A 23165-nucleotide genomic window follows, 5' to 3' on the forward strand; every position below is an offset into this window, starting at 1 on the left:
TACCCTTTTGTGAGGCTATTTCTTGCTTGCTAGATTGTTCCTCCTCTTGATGCTATCATGCTTAAGTGCATGTGACATCATAATTTATTACTACGGAGAGCAGATTTTTTGATACACGAGTTTGGGCTCTGCATATCTGATATCAGAATCTGTCCCTTGAATTGTGGAGACTGCAGCTAGCTATTTTGAAGTTTGTAGTCTGAGGACTTTTAGTCTGATGCATTTTTTAAATATTTTTATCAGAACGATCATTATGAATGTTGACAAAACAAATACATGCTCACTTTCTGACACAGAAAATATATTTTTGATTCTGTTGAATTCCAGTTTCTTGTGTTGTGTGGTAGGCGAGGGGCTCTTTATTCTTCCTTTTTAGGTACTTTTCTTCAATAGCATGAAATATGGGCTCTACGTTGTTTTTCCTTTTCTGCAGCTGAGCTTCCTGATAGATACACCTTTTGTGAGTAGTGGATTTTGTAACACCAACAGCATCCTGAGGCAAAATGATCTTTCTCGTTGGAGCACTAACCATTTTCAGCTCAGGCATGTTTTTCCTGTTGCTTTTGTACTTGGGAATGATATACTAGAATGTGACAGAACAACAAAATGCAGATGTAAAAGTGATCGTGTATTCCGGAGGCTGCTTTCATTGAAGTCATGCAATATATATGTGTACTAGAATATTTATTTGTAGCGTTTCATTAATGCTTCACAACATAAAGGCAGAAATACAGTAGCACAATTCAAAATGCAAAATGAGTGCATTCAGAAAGTAAAACTCATCGGATACATTAGCTGACAAAGGAAATCTTATATGAAGATACTGAACATTAATGTAAATAGAAAAAAAGTGAGAAAATAAGAATGGAAAAGTTCAAAGCCTGGCCTAGTAGCATATTAAACATGAGACTACAAGCCAGGAACTCCTGATGGCCAATCCTGGCTCTAACATTAACTCACTTTATAGCCTTGGGCAAGGTGCCTAACCTCTCTTTCATATTTTCCAATCTGTGAAATGGAAAAATCTTATTGGAGTCTGGTGAAGATTAACTGGTGAGTTTTGTACAGTGATTTGAAGATTTATAGTGCTGTATAAATGCTAAGTACTCGTACTGCCTATTAGGAGGAGGCTAGATAAAGTGGGAGATGTTCCAGGACCCATAAGCAAGCACTGAGATCCTGCCAGGGCACAGGACTGTCTGGTTTATATAACTTTCTCAGCAGAAATGAGGCTAAGGAATCCCAGGTTGAGTTTGAAGTGGTGAGATTATTGTCTCCATGTATGATTTTTAGAGAGTCCTAAGAATGGCCATGCTGGATCGGACCATTGGTCCATCTTGCCCGGTATCCTGTCTTCTGACAGTGGCCAATGCCAGGTGCTTCAGAGGGAATGAACAGAATAGGCAGTCATCGACTGATCCATCCCATTGTCCACTCCTAGCTTCTGGCAGACAGAGGCTAGGGACATTCAGAGTATGGGGCTGTATCCCTGACCATCTTAGCTAATAGCGATTGATGGACCTATCGTCCATCAACTTATCTAATTCTTTGTTCAACCCCATTATAGTTTTTGCCTTCAGAACATCCCTTGGGAAATGAGTTCCACAGGTTGACTGCATTGTGTGAAGAAGCACTTCCTTTTTGTTTGTTTTTTCAAAACTGTTGCCTATTAATTTCATTGGGTGACCCCTAGTTTTTGTTATGAGAGGATTAAATAACATTTCCTTAATCACTTTCTTCACACCAATCAAGATGTTTGAGCTCTATCATATCTCTTTTTAGTCATCTCTTTTCCAAACTGAAAAATCCCAGTCTTAATCTCTCCTCATGCAGAAGCTGTTCCATAACCCTAATCGTTTTTGTTGCCCTTCTCTGTACCGTTTCAAATTCTTATCTTTTTTTGAGATGAGCGACCAGGTCTATACACAATATTCACAATGTGGGCATACGATGGATTTATATAGTGGCACTATATTTTCTGTTTTATTATCTATCCCTTTCCTAATGGTGCCTAACATTCTGTTAGCTTTTTTTTTTTTTTAACTGCCAGTGCACATTGAGCAGATGTTTTCAGAGATCTATCCACAATAACTCCAAGATCTTTGAGTGCTAACAGCTAATTTAAACCCCTTCATTTTGCATGTATCGTTGGAATTATGTTTTCCAATGTGTATTACTTTGCATTTATCAACATTGAATTTATTTTCCATTTTGTTGTCCAGTCACCCAGGTTTGTGAGATCCCTTTGTAACTCTTCACAGTCTGCTTTGGACTTAACTATCTTGAATAATTTTGTATTGTTGGCAAATTTTGCCACCTCACTGTTTACCCCTTTTTCCAGATCATATATGAATATGTTGAACAACAGTGGTCCCCGTACAGACCCCAGGGGGACACTGTTATTTATCTCTCTCCATTCTGAAAACTGGCCATTTATTCCTACTCTTTGTTTCCTGTCTTTTAACCAGTGACTGATCCATGAGAGGACCTTTCCTCTTATTCCTTGACTGCTTACATTGCTTAAGAGCCTTTGGTAAAGGACCTTGTCAAGGCTTTCTGAAATTCCAGGTACACTCAATCCATTGGATCACCCTTGTCAACATGTTTGTTGACCCCCTCAAAGAATTCTAATAGATTGGTGAGGTATGATTTCCCTTTACAAAAGTCATGTTGACTCTTCCCCCAACAAATTGTATTCATCTGTGTGTCTGATAATTTTGTTCTTTGCTGTAATTTCAACCATTTTGCCTGGTACTGAAGTTAGGCTTACTGGCCTGTAATTACATCAGCTATCCTCCAGTCATCTGGTACAGAAACTGATTTGAATGATTGGATACATACCACAGTTATATACATGAAGTTTCCATAAAGAGTGAAAGCAGAACTGTAAACAGCTACTCAGACATACAAAAACTCCAGTGACTATTCAGTAGATTGAGTTTCACTATAACACTACGTTTTGTCTTCCTCATGAATAGAAGAGCTACTGTATATCAGATTTCAGAGTGGTAGCAATGTTAGTGTGTATCAGCAAAAAACAACAAGGAGTCCTTGTGGCACCTTAGAGACTAACAAATTTATTTGGGCATAAGCTTTCATGGGCTATAACCCACTTCATCAGATGCACGGAGTGAAAAAAACAGTAAGCACTATATGTAATATAGCACATGAAAAGATGAGAGTTGCCTTACCAAGTAGAGGGGTCAGTGCTAATGAGGCCAGTTAAGGTGGAAGTGGCCTATTTGTAAGGCAACTCCCATCTTGCATGTGCTATATGTATGTGTATATATGTGTGTGTGTATGTATATATGTGTGTGTGTGTGTGTGTATATGTGTGTGTGTGTGTGTGTGTATATGTATATGTGTGTGTGTAAAGTAGCTTGTGATTTGGGTGCATAACTCTTGGGTGCTCAACTGCAGATATCTTTTGGCCTGATTTCTTTTTTAACCCCTCTTCCAGTGGTGCTAAATTAGGGTATTGAAAATTGGAGAATGTTTTGGAAAACGGCCTTAGCCACTCAATGCTTCATTATTTTTTACTTTATAAAATTGGGGCAAAAAAAAAATGAAGCATTGAGTAGCTATGGCCATTTTCCAAAATAACCCCAATTTTATAAATTGGAGAATAAGTAGAACTTCTGTGCCTCATAGGGTTGGTTGTAAGATTTAATAATGTTTGTAAAGGTGATCAAGTCTTTAAGTTCATTGAATGAAAAAGTGCTGTGTAAATGCAAAATGTTGTTTATTATGGTAACCTGATGATACAGAGGTTGGTTTTGGCCTTGTATTTCTCAGCAGTGATGCTGCTGGCCACATTAAAGAGCAGTATTGTTAGACATTTTTGTGCACTCATGTCCTGTGCTAAAAGGATAGTGACAATGATAATGCAGAGAAGAGCTTAAAGTAGGGAATATGAGGATCCCAAGGGTTCGCAGTACATCCCAGAGAGAGAGGTTTTCAGGGGAAGAGAGGCAAAATGTAATGAAATCTTAGGCCTTGTCAGCACAATAAATTTGTATCAGTTAAAACTAAATGGATCTAGAAACTGATGTAGTTAAATTAGTGCAACTGTGTCCTCTTGTGTGGCCATTTTAATTTTGGTTTGTTTACTTTATATCGATTTACTTTAAATCAAGTCTGCCATAAGAAATTTGTAAATTGAAATCAGTGTGTGCAATCCTCTGCTTGTGTGGACAAAATTAACTAAATCAGTTTCTGTATAGCGGTTTAGCTAAATCAATATATTTTTCTTGATCCTTTCTCTCACATAGGCAGATGTTGTATCCTTTTGAAGCAGAACCATCTCTCTCTCTCTCCAGCACTTACAAGCCTTATTTGTAAATTATTTCTTTAAACCTATCTGTGTTCTGCAGATTGTACAAAACTCATCTGTTTGATAAAATGTTGTGTACTTTGAGAAATGACAGTTTTCTCCCCACTGAACTTTTTTCTTTTTCTTTTTTTCTTGGTCTAATTAAACTGAAGGAAAATGGTTAGGTCGGTGTAATCCCTCTCGCTTTGTTCTTATTTTTCCCTTTGCAGCTTGACTTTCAAAGTCAGGGGTCGGCAACCTACGGCACACGTGCCAAAGGTGGCATGTGAGCCGATTTTTAATGGCACGCTGCTGCCAACCGAGTTCCTGGCCACCAGCCCCGCTCAGCCCGTTGCCAGCGTAGGTGAAAGAAACCCCGGGCTGGCAGCAGGCTGAGCGGCGGGGCCGCTGGGACCCGGGGGGCCGCTGGGGGCCGGGGGCCAGGACCCCAGACCAGCGGCGGGCTGAGCGGCGGGGCCGGCGGCCAGGACCCCTCAGCCTGCTGCTCTCCAACAGGGAGTTCCTCCAGGAAGGGCAGGCAGCTGCCAGCCAGGGAGTCTTCCCCGCGGAGCAGCGGAAAGGCACCTCGGTGATCTTGGATGTGAGTTCCGAAGCCCCTGCCCACGGGTAGCAGTATGGTCCCCTCCTCCCCTGTTGCTGGTCACTGCTTTTTCTCTTAAATGCAGATGCTACTGTCTTCTGAACTTGAAAACTACCTGGGGTGTTTGTGTGGATCAATATTGCAGGGAGAGATGGGAGCCAGAAAGGGCGAAATCTATATGGACTGTTCATTTAGATCAGCGATAGGCAACCTATGGCACACGTGCCAAAGGCAGCACGTGAGCTGATTTGCAGTGGCATTTGCAGTGCTTGGGTCCTGGTCACCAGTCTGGGGGACTCTGCATTTTTAATTTAATTTTAAATGAAGCTTCTTAAACACTTTTAAAACCTCATTTACTTTACATACAACAATAGTTTAGTTATATATTACAGACTTATAGAAAAAGACCTTCTAAAAACGTTAAAATGTATTATTGGCACGTGAAACCTTAAATTAGAGTGAATAAATGAAGACTCGGCACACCACTTCTGAAAGGTTGCCGACCCCTGTTCTAAGTCAAACATGATTTTTTTTCTTATGCCAGTAACTGGTTGTATTAATGTTTCAAGATGTTCTAACCTGCCTAGGAGACGCAGACATTCAAGTTTGTTTTAAATATTTTCTATCAGCATAGCATTCCTTCACAGACACATTAGCCATTGATGCATTGTGTTTCCAGCTGGATGTTTTTTACTAGAGATAATTATTAATAGCTCTGTAGTAACCTCAAACTGCCTTCTTTTTGCAGTTTCCTAATAATTATCTTAAGCAGTTATTTAAAGTAGTAATTATCTTTGAGTCAACCACCAGGCTGTTGATTCTGCATTCTGAAATATTGGTCTTGTATTTATTTACTTTAAAGATATGATTTTAACTTAAGGGTTTTTTTTTAAATTCTGGATGACTAGATTAAACTGGTTTTGAGCTCTTTCAGTATCTTATGCTAATTTGTACAATAGGTATATCTGGAATACAAGGGAAAACTTGCTTTAGCAGATACAGACAATAGAGGATAAAGCTTTTCATTAGTGTAACTTTAACACTTCCTGTCCTTCCTGTCTAATATGGAGTAATTTATTCACCAATTCGTTGTCATTTTGAACAGTCTAGTTGGAGTGGATTCTCAATTAAAAACAACTAAACTTTTCATTACTAATATGAGCAATGATATACAGTTTGATACAGTCATGTTCAATGCTTACTGCATCAAAAACTCTTGTTTCTATTTTGAGAGGAAAAGATTAAGGAATCTCAACTTTTCTTCATGTGGTACAGCTTTCACTTTTGGAAATAATGAGTCATAAAAGCAAGTCCATACAGTAGAACTTTAGTTACAATACCTCGGGAATGGAGGTTGTTCGTAACTCTGCACAAAACGTTATGATTATTCTTTCAAAAGTTTACAACTGAACGTTGACGTAAGTCAGCTTTGAAACCTTACTATGCCGAAGAAAAATGCAGCTTTTAACTATCTTGATTTAAATGAAACAAGCACAGAGAGAGTGTCCTTACTTTGTCAAATCTTTTTTTAAACTTTCCCTTTATGTAGTTTACATTTAACACAGTATTATACAGTATTTGGGGGGAGGGGGTTGGTCTCTGCTGACGTCTTATTGCATACTTCCGGTTCCAAATGAGGTGTGTGGTTAACTGGTCAGCTCATAACTCTGGTGTTCATAACTCTGATTTTCTACTTTATTTTATATGGCAGTAGTAATTTAAAACAGATATTCCAACATATTAATCTATTCTTTACCTTTTTTGCAGTACCACCTTGAATAAAACTGGGGGAAGGTGTTAACATTTTTTGTGTATGTTACTTATCTTGGGTGTATTACCTATCTTGAACTTTGCTTGCTTCCAGAATTTTGCTGAGATTGGACAGGCTAATTAGATTGTCAGTTTCACATTCTGTTATAATCACTATAATTTTTATTCTCACACACAAAAACAATGCTGCAGTGTTTAATTAAACTATTTTCATTAATGACAAATCACAGAAACATTTCTGGTTTGATTTTAGTGTTTGTAAAAACTTTTTACTGTTTGTTTTTTTAATCCATATTTTGGTTACCAGGACATATAGTCACCCTAGCAGTAGCCTATTTCATAGGGATAATTCTGATATTTGGGGCTTTGTGTCTTTTTATAGGTACCTATTACTCCCCCACCCCCTGTCCCAAGTTTTCACACTTGCTGTCTGGTCACCCTAGCTACTGCATAGTATTTCTGTAAGGCTTAGTCAGCATTAGATAAAACGATTTAGTGATATCCATGTAGGTTTTAGAAATATTTTCCTAGTGGCTGGTATTTTTCTTCTTGGTTTGTTTTATTTTGCTTTTCTGTTTCTTGCTGTTTGTAATTCACTGTGGTATTAAATGGATTTGAATGCAAATCATCTTTGAAGCATAAGCTTGAATAGCTGTTAGTTTTGCCTTTTGAGTGAATTGCATCATGAGTTGAGGGAAAGTCCCTGTCCCGTCTTAGTGTTATGAATATGTGAGTTCAGTTACATAAGAGCATATTGCCATCACAGAGCAGATTTCAAGGATTAGCTTGTGCATTCGTAAGTCTATATTTCTGTTCTTCATGTGACGAAGCAGAGATGCACAAATTCAGAATTCAGTTACAAGACTTAATTAAAATATTGTATCTACTTTTATTTTCCTTTTAAATATTTGAAGATTTTTCATTCATAGATGGCTTAATTATGAAAATTGGCTGCAGTTAGAATTACTGAATTCTGAATGACTGCTGGTCATTTCTGTTTCCAGAGAAATTTTGTAACTGCTTTTGCCTTGATTTTTACCATTATTGCAAAAGTTTGTGGATAGTGGCCAAATATATATAGGTTAATCTAATTTTTGTAGGTATTTATGCCCTGTCAAACTACCCCAACAAATGAAAAAAATTAAATGTAACTATTCACAGCACTTCTTTCAATATGTTCTGAATTTATGAGCGTACAGTTTAGTTAGTTTGTACTAATCTAGCCATGAATATCCTACTGTAGGCTTATCTAACAATATTCTTTTAGAAGAGTAATTATTGTATTTGGCACAACGAGTCTAAAGCCCACCAGTAGTCTCCCCCAGACAACATTCTAAACCACGTCGCATAAAACTTTAAAATTACTTTGCTCCTCCTTCAGCTTGAAGAGACAGAAATAAACCATTATATGCATTGGATCAGAAGTGAATGGGAATTGTGCCTAATATGCCAGTTCTAAATTTTGTGCCACACCTTTTTCCATTACATCACCAGACACAAATATCACTATATATGTTGAGATTTGTCTTTTGAAAAGCAGCACATAGTTTCTTTCCCCACAACCCACTGAACTTGTAGGAGTGGCTTTTTTTAAATGAAAACATCAAAGCGGCTTTGGATGACCCAAGAGAACATTTAGCATAACATTTAATTTCTTTGTTCATTTGGGAAGTGAGCAGTGACTCTTTTGGCATTCCCTGAAACACTTCTTATGCCTGGGGAATAACAAGTTCTGTCTTGCAGTGTTCTACATTTATCTAATTCATACATGCCATCAGAATTGGACTGATTCTAGTGTGTAAACACAGCACATCTTAAGCATTCTTTTGCTAAAGATTGTTAGTTTCCCAGAAATTCTAGAGGAATCACACTTCACCCTGAGTTCCTTTTTTCCTACTATAAAGCTATTTCTTTGCATTTAAAGTGCTTTTTAAGAGCATATTTGGGCTTGTCCGGCGTTAGCCACTTCTGGCTTAAACGTTATGCATTTTTTAGGTTTCAGAGTGGTAGCCGTGTTAGTCTGTATCACCAAAAACAAAAAGGAGTACTTGTGGTACCTTAGAGGCTAACAAATCTATTTGGGCGTAAGCTTTCGTGGGCTAAAGTGCCACCAGTACTCCTCATTTTTACATTTTTTTTAGTCGCACATACAGGGTTTGATCTTGCAGCCTCTTCCAGGAGGTTCTTGCACGTGAAGGGTACAGGATTGGCCCAGTGTTTCAGTAGCAAGTAAACCCAGTTCAATATTCTTTTTTAAATTTGTATAGCTATCTGCCTGTCAGTCCTATTCTTCTCCAACTGTGGTTGTAATTCAGTTGCTTTATATTTTGTAAATTTGTTGATCAGAATTGCAAGTATTAGCATACATCTTACGTTTGGTATCTTATGACAGTACAGGTTATAAGGTATCCTGAAATAGATTCTGAATAGTTCTAAAGGCTAACAGAATTTGCTTCCCAAACTTCAGTTCTGGAGTGCTAAATGACAAGCGTAGTTTAATAAAGTACAAAAAAGGGTAAGTAGACACCCTCAGCTTTAAAATTTGTGATTTACAGTAGTGTGGGCTAATGCAGGGTAGTAGCTGCATAACAATTTCTTTGATTTTGATTAATTAAGTTGATTCTAACTTTTAAAAAACAGTACTAGTGTAGATAACTCACAGTGGATGAAAGACAAAATAGCGATGACCTCGTGTTTGCTCACCCTGTTCTTGATTGATGCTTACCCTAGTAAGTTTGCAAGCTTTTCACATCTGATAAGATATTGGTGGTCTTTTAATTCTTCAGTGGACATCATAATAGTCTTTTTGGGCTAGACATTTAATAGAACTATAATGTGTGCATTCCAATAATAAAAGAGAGTGAGTAACTTCTTGCCAACCTTCAGATTTTTGAAATTATGTTGGAGTCTTTTTTGGAGAGAACAGGTAGTTTCACACACTGTTGTGTGAACTTGATAGTCTTGTCTTGTTTGGAGACTTTTTTGCAAAGTGATTCGGGAAAAGCTCTAGGACTTCTGGAATCTATTGTCTCCTCCATCTCTACTAATATTTCTTTTTTTTCTCCTCCTCATTCCCCTTCTCCCCCCAGTTATCACCATGTCCACAGATGGTGGCTTTGGCGCTGCTGGCAGTAGTGATGCTCAGCAAAGCCTGCAGTCTTTCTGGCCTCGGGTCATGGAGGAGATTCGAAATCTAACAGTGGTAAGAGTGTCCTTTGATAATGTGATAAAACATTAAGAAAATGTCTAGTACAACAGGAGTTACCTGCTGCTTCAGTGTCTTATAGTAAAATATTTGCAAAAACCAACTACATTTGGCCAAATTCTTCTTTCAGATATTTACAGATAAGTTCCTTTGGAGTCAACAGTCGAAATAGTGAATAAGTATCTCAAGGCAGAACTTGGCCCCATGCATGGTTCATCACTGCAAGAAGCTTCCTAGCTCAGCTGTGGGGTTAGAAAATGGTCATCATGTAGCTGAACTGAGCCGATTTGTCTAAATGTACACTTTTATCAAAATTTGGGGTGTAGCTCAGCAATAATGAAATCAAATTTACATATTTCATAGTTTATGGAGAAACAATAGTCATCCATTATAAATATTTGTCCAGATTAAACCAAAACCTTTTACGGGAGAGAGAGAATGGAATCAAAAACTGTTTAATATAGAGAGTTGTAACTTAATTTCCTAGAAGATTTCAAAGGTATTCAAAACTTTTGGAAAAAAGCAGTTTTGAAATAAATGTAGATGAATGGTTGTGGATTCTGTCAGGATGCTGGCTGCCTTTGGTTAACTGAAGGTCAATTGATTGGGAATATATGTTATAGGATGTACTTACTACTGTTTGAATTCCATAATGTAAAATGGCAACAGTGCTTCTAAATTTGTATACACTTTTGCTCCATAGCTGCCACATTCTAGCGAACAATATATAACATTGTTAAGATGTTTCCCGGAATTAAGGAAAATTTGTAGATAGAAGATGGATTTTTATTTTCTGTTTCCAGAATAGGGCTTACATTTTGTCGTATCGTTTTATTTTAAACTTGCTTGCTGACTTGGTACATTCAAAAATTCATATTTTATATCTTTTAAGTTTCACTATTAGCAACACTTACAGCTTTAGTGCCAGTGCTAAAAAATGTTTTCTGTTGCAAAGTATATCTGGAGGGATCAGATGTTTCCCCAATACTTACTCAGAGGAAATCCATTAGCTTCTTCCTTCACCTGATTACATCACTTTGAAACAGACTGGTAGTAGGGCCTCTGCCTTTCCTCTACCAGTTTTCCTGTATGGCTGTGAAATCCACTGAGGAAGAAGTACACTTGTGCAATATTATTGGTTAGAATTTAAATGCACAAATTTCAGGATATTTAGTTATGGCTTCTACAGTAATTACTTATTTCAGAATATTCAGGGTTATCTAGACCAATTTAGTTTAATCTATGATATTTCTACACACTTATCACTTTGACATCTAAGCACCAATGTCAATGTAATAGGCAGTTTAGGGCTCAGTATACCCTTTTTCTTGCTTGTGCATAGCTAGATCAGTGCATCTTGGTGTGTTACCTTCTATTTTTCAAATAAAATATGTTCATGATTTTCTAGCCTACATTATTATATAAGCGTATTCCTATTGAAGTTAGCAGGTATTATGGGTGTGATTCTGAGGGTGGAATTTTGATAAACTTTCCTTTCAAAGGTACTATACTCACTTTAAGAATAATTTGGCAAGTGTGAAGTTTTAAAAATAACTTGAACAGAAAGTGCACAGTATTTAACGAACACACACACACACACAAACCCTACACTTTTCACTTGCTTAAATAATGCAGAGCTGAAGAGAATTTTGTCAGATTTAGTTTTAAAACGTTCACATATAGGCTGAGAATGAACAATAAAGATTTCACCACCCAATTTTTTTCCACTTAAAAGATAAACCTCTGAGAATAAGGGCATATAACAAAAATCCCTTTTCAAGAACAACTGACATCTCTACTACGACATTACAGTAATCTATCCTAAATGCCAATTTTTCTGGTTTTAATTTAAATTAGCTGAAAACAAAAGGGCTCAATTTGAAGATGGTCCATTTGAAATGAAGAACCCTATTCTGATACAGTAGTCTAAAGATAAGCTTCCCCTTTCCGCATGTTATATAGTCTCAGCTCAAGAAACAGATGTAGCAATCTGTATGCAGAGACCAGAATTAATTACTTTGATCCCTTAGTGCACTGAACTCTTATGTGCAAGAGCTATAGTTTGTCTTCATCTGCATGTGGTAAGGGTTTATTCTACAGCTCACCTAGTATGGGCAATTTAATTTCTAACACTGCTGTCATGTGAATCTATTTATTGATTGCACGTTAGAAAAATGTTGAATACCGAGTGTGTAAGCTTCTGTCTGAATGAAAATTTTAATAAGGATTATAGGGGAAAAACAATTATAAAACAGTCCTATCCAGCCACCCTGCACGTAATCAGGCACTGAAATTATTATGTCTAGTAAAGCCAACACACTGAGTGCTACAGCATATGTGGACCGGGGCAAATTTGAGAATTCATTTACATGTGTTGTGTAGTAGGGGGTCAAAGCAGTTACCTGAGGTACAAACTGTTCTGGTTGACTGCTCTTTGAGACAATCTTTATTTCTGTTCTTGTGCTTTTGTGTGTGCATGCTTTAGCTAGAATTCTGGGGAAAAGGGGATCCGTTTAAGAATGTTTTTTTCCCATAAAACACAGAGAAATGCAGCCTAATCATGGAGAAACTGTAGAAACTAGTACTAAAGATACATTACAGCTTCAGAATTAGTTAGAAGAGGCTTGGTGAAAATGTTGATGCTTAATTTGGAAAAAGAAAAGGTGAAGAATTGATCTCTTAAATCTTGCTTAGCTGGTAGTAACCAGACAACATGCCATACTTCTCTTTAAACCAAAATAAATATACAATATATGCAATGTGTAATAGCCATAGTACTTATTTACAGGAATAAAATTATTTCCCTCCCTAAAAATAACTAAATGCAAGGTGTTGTTCAACTGTGGCACAACCTAGAGAAGACTTGTATCATTGACCTTTCCTGGAAAGGATTCACAGATCTGCACAGAAGTCATAACTAATTCAAAGATTCTAGAAGATAAGGCCGGAAGGGACCACTGTGACTATCTAGTTTGACGTTCTGCATAATATAGACCAGGAGTAGGCAACCTATGGCACGTGTGCCGATGGCGGCATACGAGCTGATATGCAGTGGCACTCGCACTGCCCGGGTCCTGGCCACTGGTCCGGGGGCTCTGCATTTTAATTTAATTTTAAATGAAGCTTCTTAAACATTTTAAAAACCTTATTTACTTTACATACAACAATAGATCAGTTATACGTTATAGACTTATAGAAAGAGATCTTCTAAAAACGTTAAAATGTATTACTGGCATGCAAAACCTTAAATTAGACTGAATAAATGAAGACTCGGCACACCACTTCTGAAAGGTTGCCGACCCCTGCAATATAGTGTGTAACAATTTGAATGGCTAGGAAAAGTGGATAAGAGGGTAAACATCAAAGTGTTTGTAGTTACATTACTTTGGAGAATGAAAATCGTTGCCTCTTACAGGAGACAGATACACTGTTTAAAGCAGAAAGGGCCAATTTTGAATTCTTCTGAACATCACTTATCTCTTACTTTTGTTTTGAATTATGTGGTGTTAAACAATTTATGAGGTCTCCTTTTTTTGATCTCTGCAGAAAGACTTCAGAGTGCAGGAACTCCCACTGGCTCGTATTAAGAAGATTATGAAACTGGATGAAGATGTGAAGGTGAATTCATATTTGGTCTTTTACATTGTGAAACAAAACATATGGTTATGAACCCTGTTGATGAGCACTATAGATGTCATTTCTCTGGGTTGCAGAGTATGTAAGAAAAACAACCTTATTGTTCTTGAAATCTGTAGAAGAATTAAAATACCTCATCAGCTATCAGAACAATTTCACAGTTTCACAGCCCCCTAGAAACTGGAGTGATTGTTTCTTTTTGAGGAGTGCTCTAAAGTGATAAATATGTGTGTGTCAAATGAAGAATGGAAATAATATCTCCATTTTACGTATAGGGAACTGAGGCACAGAGAGTTGACATACTAAAGGTCAGACAGGAAGGCTGTAGGAAAGCCAGGAGTTGAATCGGACTCTTGAGTCCCAAATCAGTTCCTTACCCACAGTATTATCCTTCCTCCCAATACATTAAAGTCTGGAGATTATGTATTGACCTATAGAGAAAAGGTGCCCAGGATGCCTTACGGAGATTAGTTGACTGCACCATTGTGGGGGCTGCAGCTGTTAGCAGCTTGATAGATTTCACAGTATTTTTCAGATACATTGTTGGACAACTGTTTTCATTACTTAACTAGCTTGTATAGCAGGGCACATAATTTGTACATTTTGTATGAAAAACAAATTTCCTTACGTCTTAAATAAAGCATTTGTAGACGATTTTCAGTCTTTTCCTTGTTCTAGTAATGACTAGCTTCTGTCTCTGTTTTCGTATCTCCTCCTTATGTCTGTGGCTTTTTCATTCACAAAACTACAAAAGCATTTAATATAAACATAGTAACATTTAAAAAACCAACCACCTTACAAAGGTATTTCAAATATTAGTACAAAACATCATATTTTACATTTTATCACAGAAGTGTGGCCTTTGATATTTCATAGATTTTAGATCTGAACCCTTGAAACAAGCAAACTAAGAAATCAGTATTTATTTGGTATGTGATGGAGGCAAGTTCTATAGTCGTCATCCATGTGGGGATAAGGGCATGCATAGATCTAAGGGGAAATCTGGCACATCTACTCATATAACAGGAAAAACAAAGAAAACCCTACTGTAAATATCAGGGATTTTTTTGTTACTTATCCAATGATCTTTTTTCCTTAAATTAGAAGATTTTATGGGATGCCAATTTCCAAGAGAGTTCATGGAGCCAATGACTTCCATCCTTTTCCTTGTGAATACCACCCGTAGGTTGGGAGACTTTAACATTTAAATAAGCTCAGTGAAAAAGTTGTATTCTTTGGCTCCGTTTGTTAATGTAGACTTTTTTTAAAACTTTGAACTAGATTGAATCCAAGCCTCCTGAGTCTCAGTTCAGTGCCTTAACTAGATTAATGCCAAATTCCCTGTAACGATGGGAAAAGGGAGATGGAAAGTAAATAATATTGTTTTCGGGTGGTCATTTTTTAGCAGGAAGGAGATTATCCAGGGAAGTAAGCCTAATACAAAGGTAGCTAAAGTGAAACAGTTCTAATAGAAAGAGAATTAGAGCCAGATTCTGTTAAGAAAATGAAATTTGGTGAGACTTGTGATTTATTCATTTATTTATTTCTTTATTTTAAATCTTTACAATCTGTTTTTACTCTGCCTGCATTCATTACCCTAGTATGTAAGTCACTTTGTAAATGCGTATTGATAGCCTCTGACTGTAAGGATCAGATTTTTAATTGAGGCCTCAATCTGGCCTCTAAATTTGTGCCCTCGTTGCACAAACAAAATTTGTACATATAAAAATGATTCATGTGCAAGCATAGTAGATTACTGACTACCCAGTTTCACACATATTGATGCCATATGCTCCTGCAAGTTAGGGGGTTTGTGAGCATAAAGTTGAAACAGGTGCTGAAAACTTGGCCCTAAAATGTTAATTGTAACCTAAACTTCCACAATACATATTTATATCATCTACGATAAGTTAGCTTGAAAAGTAGTGAGAGCTGCTGGGATAGATTATCCTCTATCAAAGAGAGAGAAGAAACTGTTAACCTGTGAATGGAAGGCCTGTCTGTCATGTGAGTTGTTAGTGGAGTTTCACTTCTTGTGTTAGCATAGGGTAAGCCAGTGAGCTATGCAAAATTAAAATCTGATAACCTTCATATTTCAATAAATAAACTTCTCAGGAAAACTGTAACTGACCAGTATTCCTGTTACAGTGCTTGATTGAAAACTGGTAGCCCTTTGTACTTCCACATCTTGCAGTGAGATGGCCTTCAGATTTAATGTGGAAATCTCCTAATCTCCCAAACTAGCATTTTATTCATCCCTGGACTATTTTATCTGTTAATACGATACCAAGCTTTTATGATAGAATCAAGTGTAGTACATTGATTGATGAGTGAATGAAATATACATTTTTCATTACAGATGATTAGTGCTGAAGCTCCTGTGCTGTTTGCCAAGGCTGCTCAAATATTCATAACAGAATTGACGCTACGGGCATGGATACACACTGAAGATAATAAGCGGAGGACTCTGCAGGTAATGGAGAGCTGTTTCCATGAAACCTTGAACTGCCATGTCCATGTTTTCTGACCCCCTTATTTTCTAAATATGAACCTTATGCAGCCTTAAAACTCTGTGTCAGAAGGGAGTGAGATGAGGTCCCTGACCAGAGACAGGTGATGGCTGGAGACTAGATACCTGACTAGGAACTCCTGGAGTATACCACAGAGGAGGGGATACAGGTGCAATACCCTGCAGCTGTAACAGTGCCCCTTTAAGATATACTATACCTGTGGAACAGAACTGAAAATGCCTTTTTTCCCCTTACTTTCTTCATGGCTGCTGTTGGCACTTAGATGCCAAGGTGATACCTGCCTTCGAATGCCTCAGATAAGCTGAAGCGTGAGGATTGATAGCCCTTCTAATTTTTATCCTAGGTAATATCAGAAAGGGCAGATATCTCAATCCTGTTGTGCTCATGTATATGCTTTATAAGTCTAGCTTCAATGAATTTCTCCTAATACCAAATAAGAGACTCTTCCTTTTTCTATGATTCCTGGAACCAGACCCAGGATTTTTAAAGACGTCTTACAGCTTTGATCATCATATGGTCATCTATTATAGAAGCAGTTTTTAATGACAAATCACCTTGTTTGTTAGGAATTCAGCTGCTTTGTCCTTGAGTATCTTCAGAACTTGAACAAATGCTGTCCAGTAATGGTGACTTACATAATTTCAGTCTTTTAATTCCTTTTTGTTTGTTGTTTTTGTTTTTTTTAAATACCTCAATCTGACACTATACCTGAAGAGAGTAACTCCATGGTATGTATATCTGCATCACCCTCCAAATTCATAAATAGTTTGGGGAGGGATTTTAGTATCCCTGGTCTCCAGTGCCACCCTCTCATCTTGGTAGACTCACTGACTCTCCTGTGGACTTTCCTTCTTCTAATGTACTTTTGCAGTCTACCTGTATCTTTTAACTCTTTGCTCTTCACGCTTCCTCTTAGTCCTCTTAATTGCCATCTTACATGTTAACTTTGATCTCTTAACATCACTTGGGATACCATTTTTCTCAAATATGCTCCTAAGAACTCCTCGTTAACTCCTTTCCCCTCCTCCCCTCCAACTCCTTGGTTATGCTCACTTTGCGACCCTAAAATGTTCTTAAACAGTCTCTCTGGTGATGCACTGTAATATTGTCAGTTTTCCTTCAGGTTGTTTCTGACTATTCTAAAGAAAAGTCCTCTTGTTGAAGTTCAGTGTCATAGCACTATCTCTTGTAATTATCCCTTTGAGAGGATATTGAACATATTATGTTAAGTTCACTGTGAATTAGTGGCTCCATGCCCTTATTTCCTGAGCCAGTTCCTATGTAACTGTGACTAAATCAAGAGCAGCCTCTTCTCTTATCATAGAATCATAGAATATCAGGGTTGGAAGGGACCTCAGGAGGTCATCTAGTCCAGCCCCTGCTCAAAGCAGGACCAATCCCCAACTAAATCATCCCAGCCAGGGCTTTGTCAAGCGTGACCTTAAAAACCTCTAAAGAAGGAGATTCCACCACTTCCCTAGGTAACCCATTCCAGTGCTTCACCACCCTCCCAGTGAAAAAGTTTTTCCTAATATCCAACCTGAACCTCCCCCACTGCAACTTGAGACCATTACTTCTTGTTCTGTCATCTGCTACCACTGAGAACAGTCTAGATCCATCCTCTTTGGAACCCCTTTCAGGTACCCCTCTACCCCGCTATAATATGACGCGATATAACAAATTCGGATATAACGCAGTAAAGCAGTGCTCCGGGGTGGGGAGGGGCTGCACACTCCGGTGGCTCAAAGCAAGTTCGATATAACACGGTTTCACCTATAACGTGGTAACAATTTTGGCTCCCAAGGACAGTGTTATATTGAGGTAGAGTGTAGTTGAAAGCAGCTATCACATCCCCCCTCATTCTTCTCTTCTGCAGACTAAATAATCCCAGTTCCCTCAGCTTCTTCTCATAAATCATGTCCTCCAGTCCCCTAATCATTTTTGTTGCCCTCCACTGGATTCTTTCCAATTTTTCCACATCCTCCTTGTAGTGTGGGGCCCAAAACTGGACATAGTACTCCAGATGAGGCCTCACCAATGCCAAATAGAGGGGAATGATCATGTCCCTCGATCAGCTGGCAATGCCCTTACTTATACATCCCAAAATGCCTTTAGCCTTCTTGGCAACAAGGGCACACTGCTGACTCATATCCAGCTTCTCGTCCGCTGTAACCCCTAGGTCCTTTTCTGCAGAACTGCTGCCTAGCCACTCGATCCCTAGTCTGTAGCAGTGCATGGAATTATTCTGTCCTAAGTGCAGGACTCTGCACTTGTCCTTGTTGAACCTCATCAGATTCTTTTGGGCCAATCCTCTAATTTGTCTAGGTCCCTCTGTATCCTATCCCTACCCTCCAGCGTATCTACCACTCCTCCCAGTTTAGTCATCTGCAAACTTGCTGATGGTGCAGTCCACGCCATCCTCCAGATCGTTAAAGAAGATATTGAACAAAACCGGCCCCAGGGCTGACCCTTGGGGCACTCTGCTTGATACCGGCTGCCAACTAAACATGGAGCCATTGATCACTACCCATTGAGCCTGATGATCTAGCCAGCTTTCTATCCACCTTATAGTCCATTCATCCAGCCCATACTACTTTAACTTGCCAGCAAGAATACTGTGGGAGACGATATCAAAAGCTTTGCTAAAGTCAAGGAATAACACGTCCACTGCTTTCCCCTCATCCACAGAGCCAGTTATGTCATCCAAAAAGGCAGTTAGGTTACTCAGGCATGACTTGCCCTTGGTGAATCCATGCTGACTGTTCCTCATCACTTTCCTCTCCTCTGAGTGCTTCAGAATTGATTCCTTGAGGACCTGCTCCATGATTTTTCCAGGGACTGAGGTGAGACTGACTGGCCTGTTGTTCCCCAGATCTTCCTCCTTCCCTTTTTTAAAGATGAGCACTACATTAGCCTTTTTCCAGTCATGCGAGACCTCCCCCGATTGCCATGAGTTTTCAAAGATAATGGCCAATGGCTGTGCAGTCACATCCACCAACTCCTTTAGCCCCCTCGGATGCAGGGCATCCAGCCCCATGGACTTGTGCTCGTCCAGTTTTTCTAAATAGTCCTGAACCACTTCTTTCTCCACACAGGGATGGTCACCTCCTCCCCATACTGTGCTGCCCAGTGCAGTGGTCTGGGACCTGACTTGGTTCGTGAAGGCCAAGGCAAACAAAGCATTGAATACATTCGCTTTTTCCACATCTTCTGTCACTAGGTTGCCTCCCCCATTCAGTAAGGGGCCCACACTTTCCCTGACCACCACCTTGTTGCTAACATACCTGTAGAAACCCTTCTTGTTGCTGCTAACAAGGGATGTTAAGAGTAACTCCAAGTGTGATTTGGCCTCCCTGATTTCACTCTTGCATACCAATATTTTTATACCCCTCCCTGGTCATTTGTCCAGTCTTCCACTTCTTGTAAGCTGCTTTTTTGTGTTTAAGATCAACAAGGATTTCACTGTTAATCCACGCTGATCGCCTGCCATATTTACTATTCTTTCTACACATCAGGATGATTTGTTCCTGCAACTTCAATAAGGATCCTTTAATATAAGCCAGCTCTACTGGACTCCTTTCCCCTTTATGTGCTTTAGAACCAACTGTTCCAAGATACAATTATTTATGGTATCATGGATTGTAAGGCCAGAAGGGAATCATTGTGATCATCTCAACTGACCTTCTATATAACATAGACCAGCGTTCCTCAAACTGGGGTCCGCGAGGGTACTCCAGGGGTCTGCGAGTCATGTCCAGGGCTGCCGGCCCTGCTGATCAACTCTGCGCATGCAGGAAGCGCTGGGAGGGAGGGGACGGAGCGGAGACAGGATGTGCTTGGGTGATGGGTCGGAAAGAGGCGGGGAAGAGGAGAGACATGAATAGGTGGGGTGGGACCTTGGGGAAGAGGTGGAGTGGTGGATGGAATTTTTTTTCTTCAAATGGAAATAAACATCTGTGGGTTTGGGGGTCTGTGAAAAAATTTAAATCAAAATGGGAATCCTCAGGTTGCTAAAGTTTGAGAACCGCTGTCATAAACCATGGAACTTACACTCTAGGAATTATTTTAGTGGATCTTTTAGATAAACATCCAGTCTTGATTTACTCTTGATTTTAAAATGTTCAAAAATGTTTATCAATGATTCTTCCTCATAAAACTTAACCCAGTGAAAACCTGGTCACTTGGGTTGTGAAAAATCCACGTCATGGAGTGATGTAGTGAAGCTGACCTAACTCCCGGAAAAATTCTTCAATTGACCTAGCTCCTGCCTTTCGGGGGGGTGGATTACCTAGGTCCATGGGAGAGCTCCTCTCTGAGATGGGAGGGGATAATTTTGCCATTACTGATCATCTTAGTGCTTGTAGTGGCTCACAGTTTGCATGATTCTCTCATTCTGGTTGCCTGTCCTCTGCTGTTTCTGACTTAATAGTACTAGTTTTGTGAGTGGGACCATTTGGGGCTTCAAGGATGAGAATTCAGTTCCATATGATGGGCATTCCCAGCTTTGATTTTACTCAGCAACCAAACAGATAATTCTAAAACGGACAGATTATTTCCACTGTTTTTGAATTGTTACAGAGGAATGATATTGCCATGGCAATTACAAAGTTTGATCAATTTGACTTCCTCATCGATATTGTTCCAAGAGATGAACTTAAACCTCCAAAACGTCAGGTGAGTTGGGAAAACAGCTACTACTATTCTTTACGTCTAAGTTTGATTTTTCCATTATTTACATACTTCTGATATTAAATATTAGTATAAAGTGAGGTTCAAACATAAGGCAAATACAGTTTATTGTATGTTTGTGTTCAATATTTATTTCAATCTCTTAGACATTTAGTTTTTTCTGTATTCTCAATGTGAACATTGCTGTTGCCAGTGCCTCAGAGAGATAATTGGGTACATTTTAGAAATCTAAAATCTAACGTGTACAGAACACTCCAGTGGGGATTGTATAAAATGGAACATTGATTATCCTCTCAGTAGGCACAGTTGTGTCTGTGTGTGGTTACACCAGATACCTCCTCCCAGAGAACAAAATCTGAGTTCAAGGTCCACATTCGTTCAACCACTGAAGTCCAGAAATTTGTTGTCTTTGTAAACATTTCTTCTTAAAAGTTGGTAATTGGCTTTACTTTAGAGGGGCCAAATGACTTCCTGTATAGAAATTTATTAGAAAGAAATGTCCATGGAGAGGCAGCATAGCCTAGTGGTTAGAGCACTTGCTCTGCTGTGAGTTTGCTGGGTGATCTTAACAAGCCATTTATCTCTCTCTGTGCTTCAGTTTCCGAACTGTAAAATGGGGTAATGATGCTTCCTGGTAAGTTTTTGCTTGTTTGTTTGTTTGTTTGAATTTTTGAGATTTACTGATGAAAACCCTATATAAGAGCAGGGTATTAGTAAAAAGATTGAAGCTTTTTTTTTTTTTTTCCTTTTCATGTTTCCATTCTGTCATTTTCAAGTGTCCAGTTGTCACTTGAGCTGGTTATGTGATTAAATTAAAACTTGTGCACCTACTGGTAACTGATTCAAAGGTGAAAACTGGTATGCGACTGATCTCGTAATTGCTGGTTGACAAGGTTGCTAACGGAGGTTATAAATAACAAAAGTTGCTAACGTTAAGAATGCTTAAACACCTAGAAACCTGTTGAGCTAACACTTCAAGGGTGTTGGAGAAGGAAACACGTTGTTTCCCGTAGAAGTACCACATTCTGCATTTTTCTGGGCAGTCATTGCTACTGTAAACATCCTTGACTGGAAGCTGTAAGGTGCTAGAAGGGAGCTTTCAGTCGGATGTTTACAGCGGCAGGCTGCCACAGTCATCCTGAGCGCCAGGCCTGCTTTGAAACGTAACAGGTTTGTATTTAAGAAGCACTGGTTTCTCTGCTCAAGCCCAATTTTGCTGCTTAAGAAATCCAATTTTCTGCTAGACCAGTTTATCATCTTTTGTCTAAAAGGCTTATTTTCCTTCGCAGTTGTACCACGCTGTAGATATATGTAGCTGTTCATCTAGGTCCAGCGGTCAGACTACTGAACCTCCCTTCTCTGCAAACTGACTGGTAGACTAAACAGCTAGATTAACACCCAATACCATAAAGCTTTCTAGGGAATTCTCAGATTTACAGATGCTTCATTCAGTACTTTGTTCAGTAGCTCCTGGAATCATTGCCTGACTTCCTTTTAAATTGTGTGGATTTTGTTACTCCTTTCTTTCTGGATAATTAGATCCAGTGTTCTGTAGGTGCTGGAGCAAATGATTTGCTTATTTGGAACTGCCGTTCTGATACTTTTGAAGGTTTGAGATTGCCTAAAACTTTGTGGCAAGTCCATGATAACCCTTAGAATTCTCTGCTCCAACTTATTCTCACACTTTCCAAAAGTGTTATAAAACAGCCTGCTTTTTTTTGATGTAGATCCCAGCAGATGTATCACTAGGACATTTTCTGTCATCCATTGACTCCAAGGAGGCCTACCTTCACATGCCAGTGCGAGTAATATACGGAGAATTCCTTCATTTTGGATACAAAGAGCAGCACTTTCAACATAGAGCTGTAACCTTTGGGCTTGCATATTTACCCTTTTCTTGATGGCCTCCTGTCATCTGGGCCCAACCACATTTCCTGTCATTTCTTGGAAAAGCATGGTTTTCTCGTGAGCAGAAAACGGTCTGCTGTTAACCTCATCCCATTATATATACTAGTATTTGAGAGTGGTAGTAGAACATCACTTATTAGAAAGTATTCACTCAGGAACGATCTAGAAGATTATCTGTTATAGGAAAAAATCAGCAGCCTCCCATGATTTCTGTACATATTTGATGGGACCATGTTCTGTATATATTTGCTCACATTGTGAATGTCACATATGAGAACGTTGCACAGGTTCCTTCAGTCCCTTTCCACAGAGCTGCCTGCTCATTCTTATACAATATAGCAAAGTAATGATTCCTCTGAAGTGAATTTGTTTGCTACTGTGGTATGTAAAGAACAGGCTTCCAAAGGTGCACCCTAAACAAGAGCCATCTAGCAAAGAAAAATCTGTGCATGACAGTTTGGAGGATAGAGGGGCCTGCATCTCAGGAAACCTGGCAAAATCAGGAAAATTGGT

The 23165-nt window shown here is 38.8% G+C and overlaps 1 protein-coding gene across 1 annotated transcript in view; it reads left to right on the forward strand.

Annotated features, from left to right (window-relative positions):
* The window catches only part of NFYC (nuclear transcription factor Y subunit gamma), a 58616-nt gene that overhangs the window by 20874 nt on the left and 14577 nt on the right, over nucleotides 1–23165 (forward strand). Inside the window, exons 2-5 of the mRNA XM_050932449.1 lie at nucleotides 9773–9885; nucleotides 13435–13506; nucleotides 15884–15997; nucleotides 20634–20729. Coding sequence (XP_050788406.1) covers nucleotides 9781–9885; nucleotides 13435–13506; nucleotides 15884–15997; nucleotides 20634–20729 — 387 coding nt within the window. The 5' untranslated portion in view covers nucleotides 9773–9780. The remainder of the gene's footprint in view (nucleotides 1–9772; nucleotides 9886–13434; nucleotides 13507–15883; nucleotides 15998–20633; nucleotides 20730–23165) is intronic.

Source organism: Gopherus flavomarginatus, chromosome 22 (assembly GCF_025201925.1).
Source record: "Gopherus flavomarginatus isolate rGopFla2 chromosome 22, rGopFla2.mat.asm, whole genome shotgun sequence".
Classification (NCBI taxonomy): Eukaryota; Metazoa; Chordata; order Testudines; family Testudinidae; genus Gopherus; species Gopherus flavomarginatus.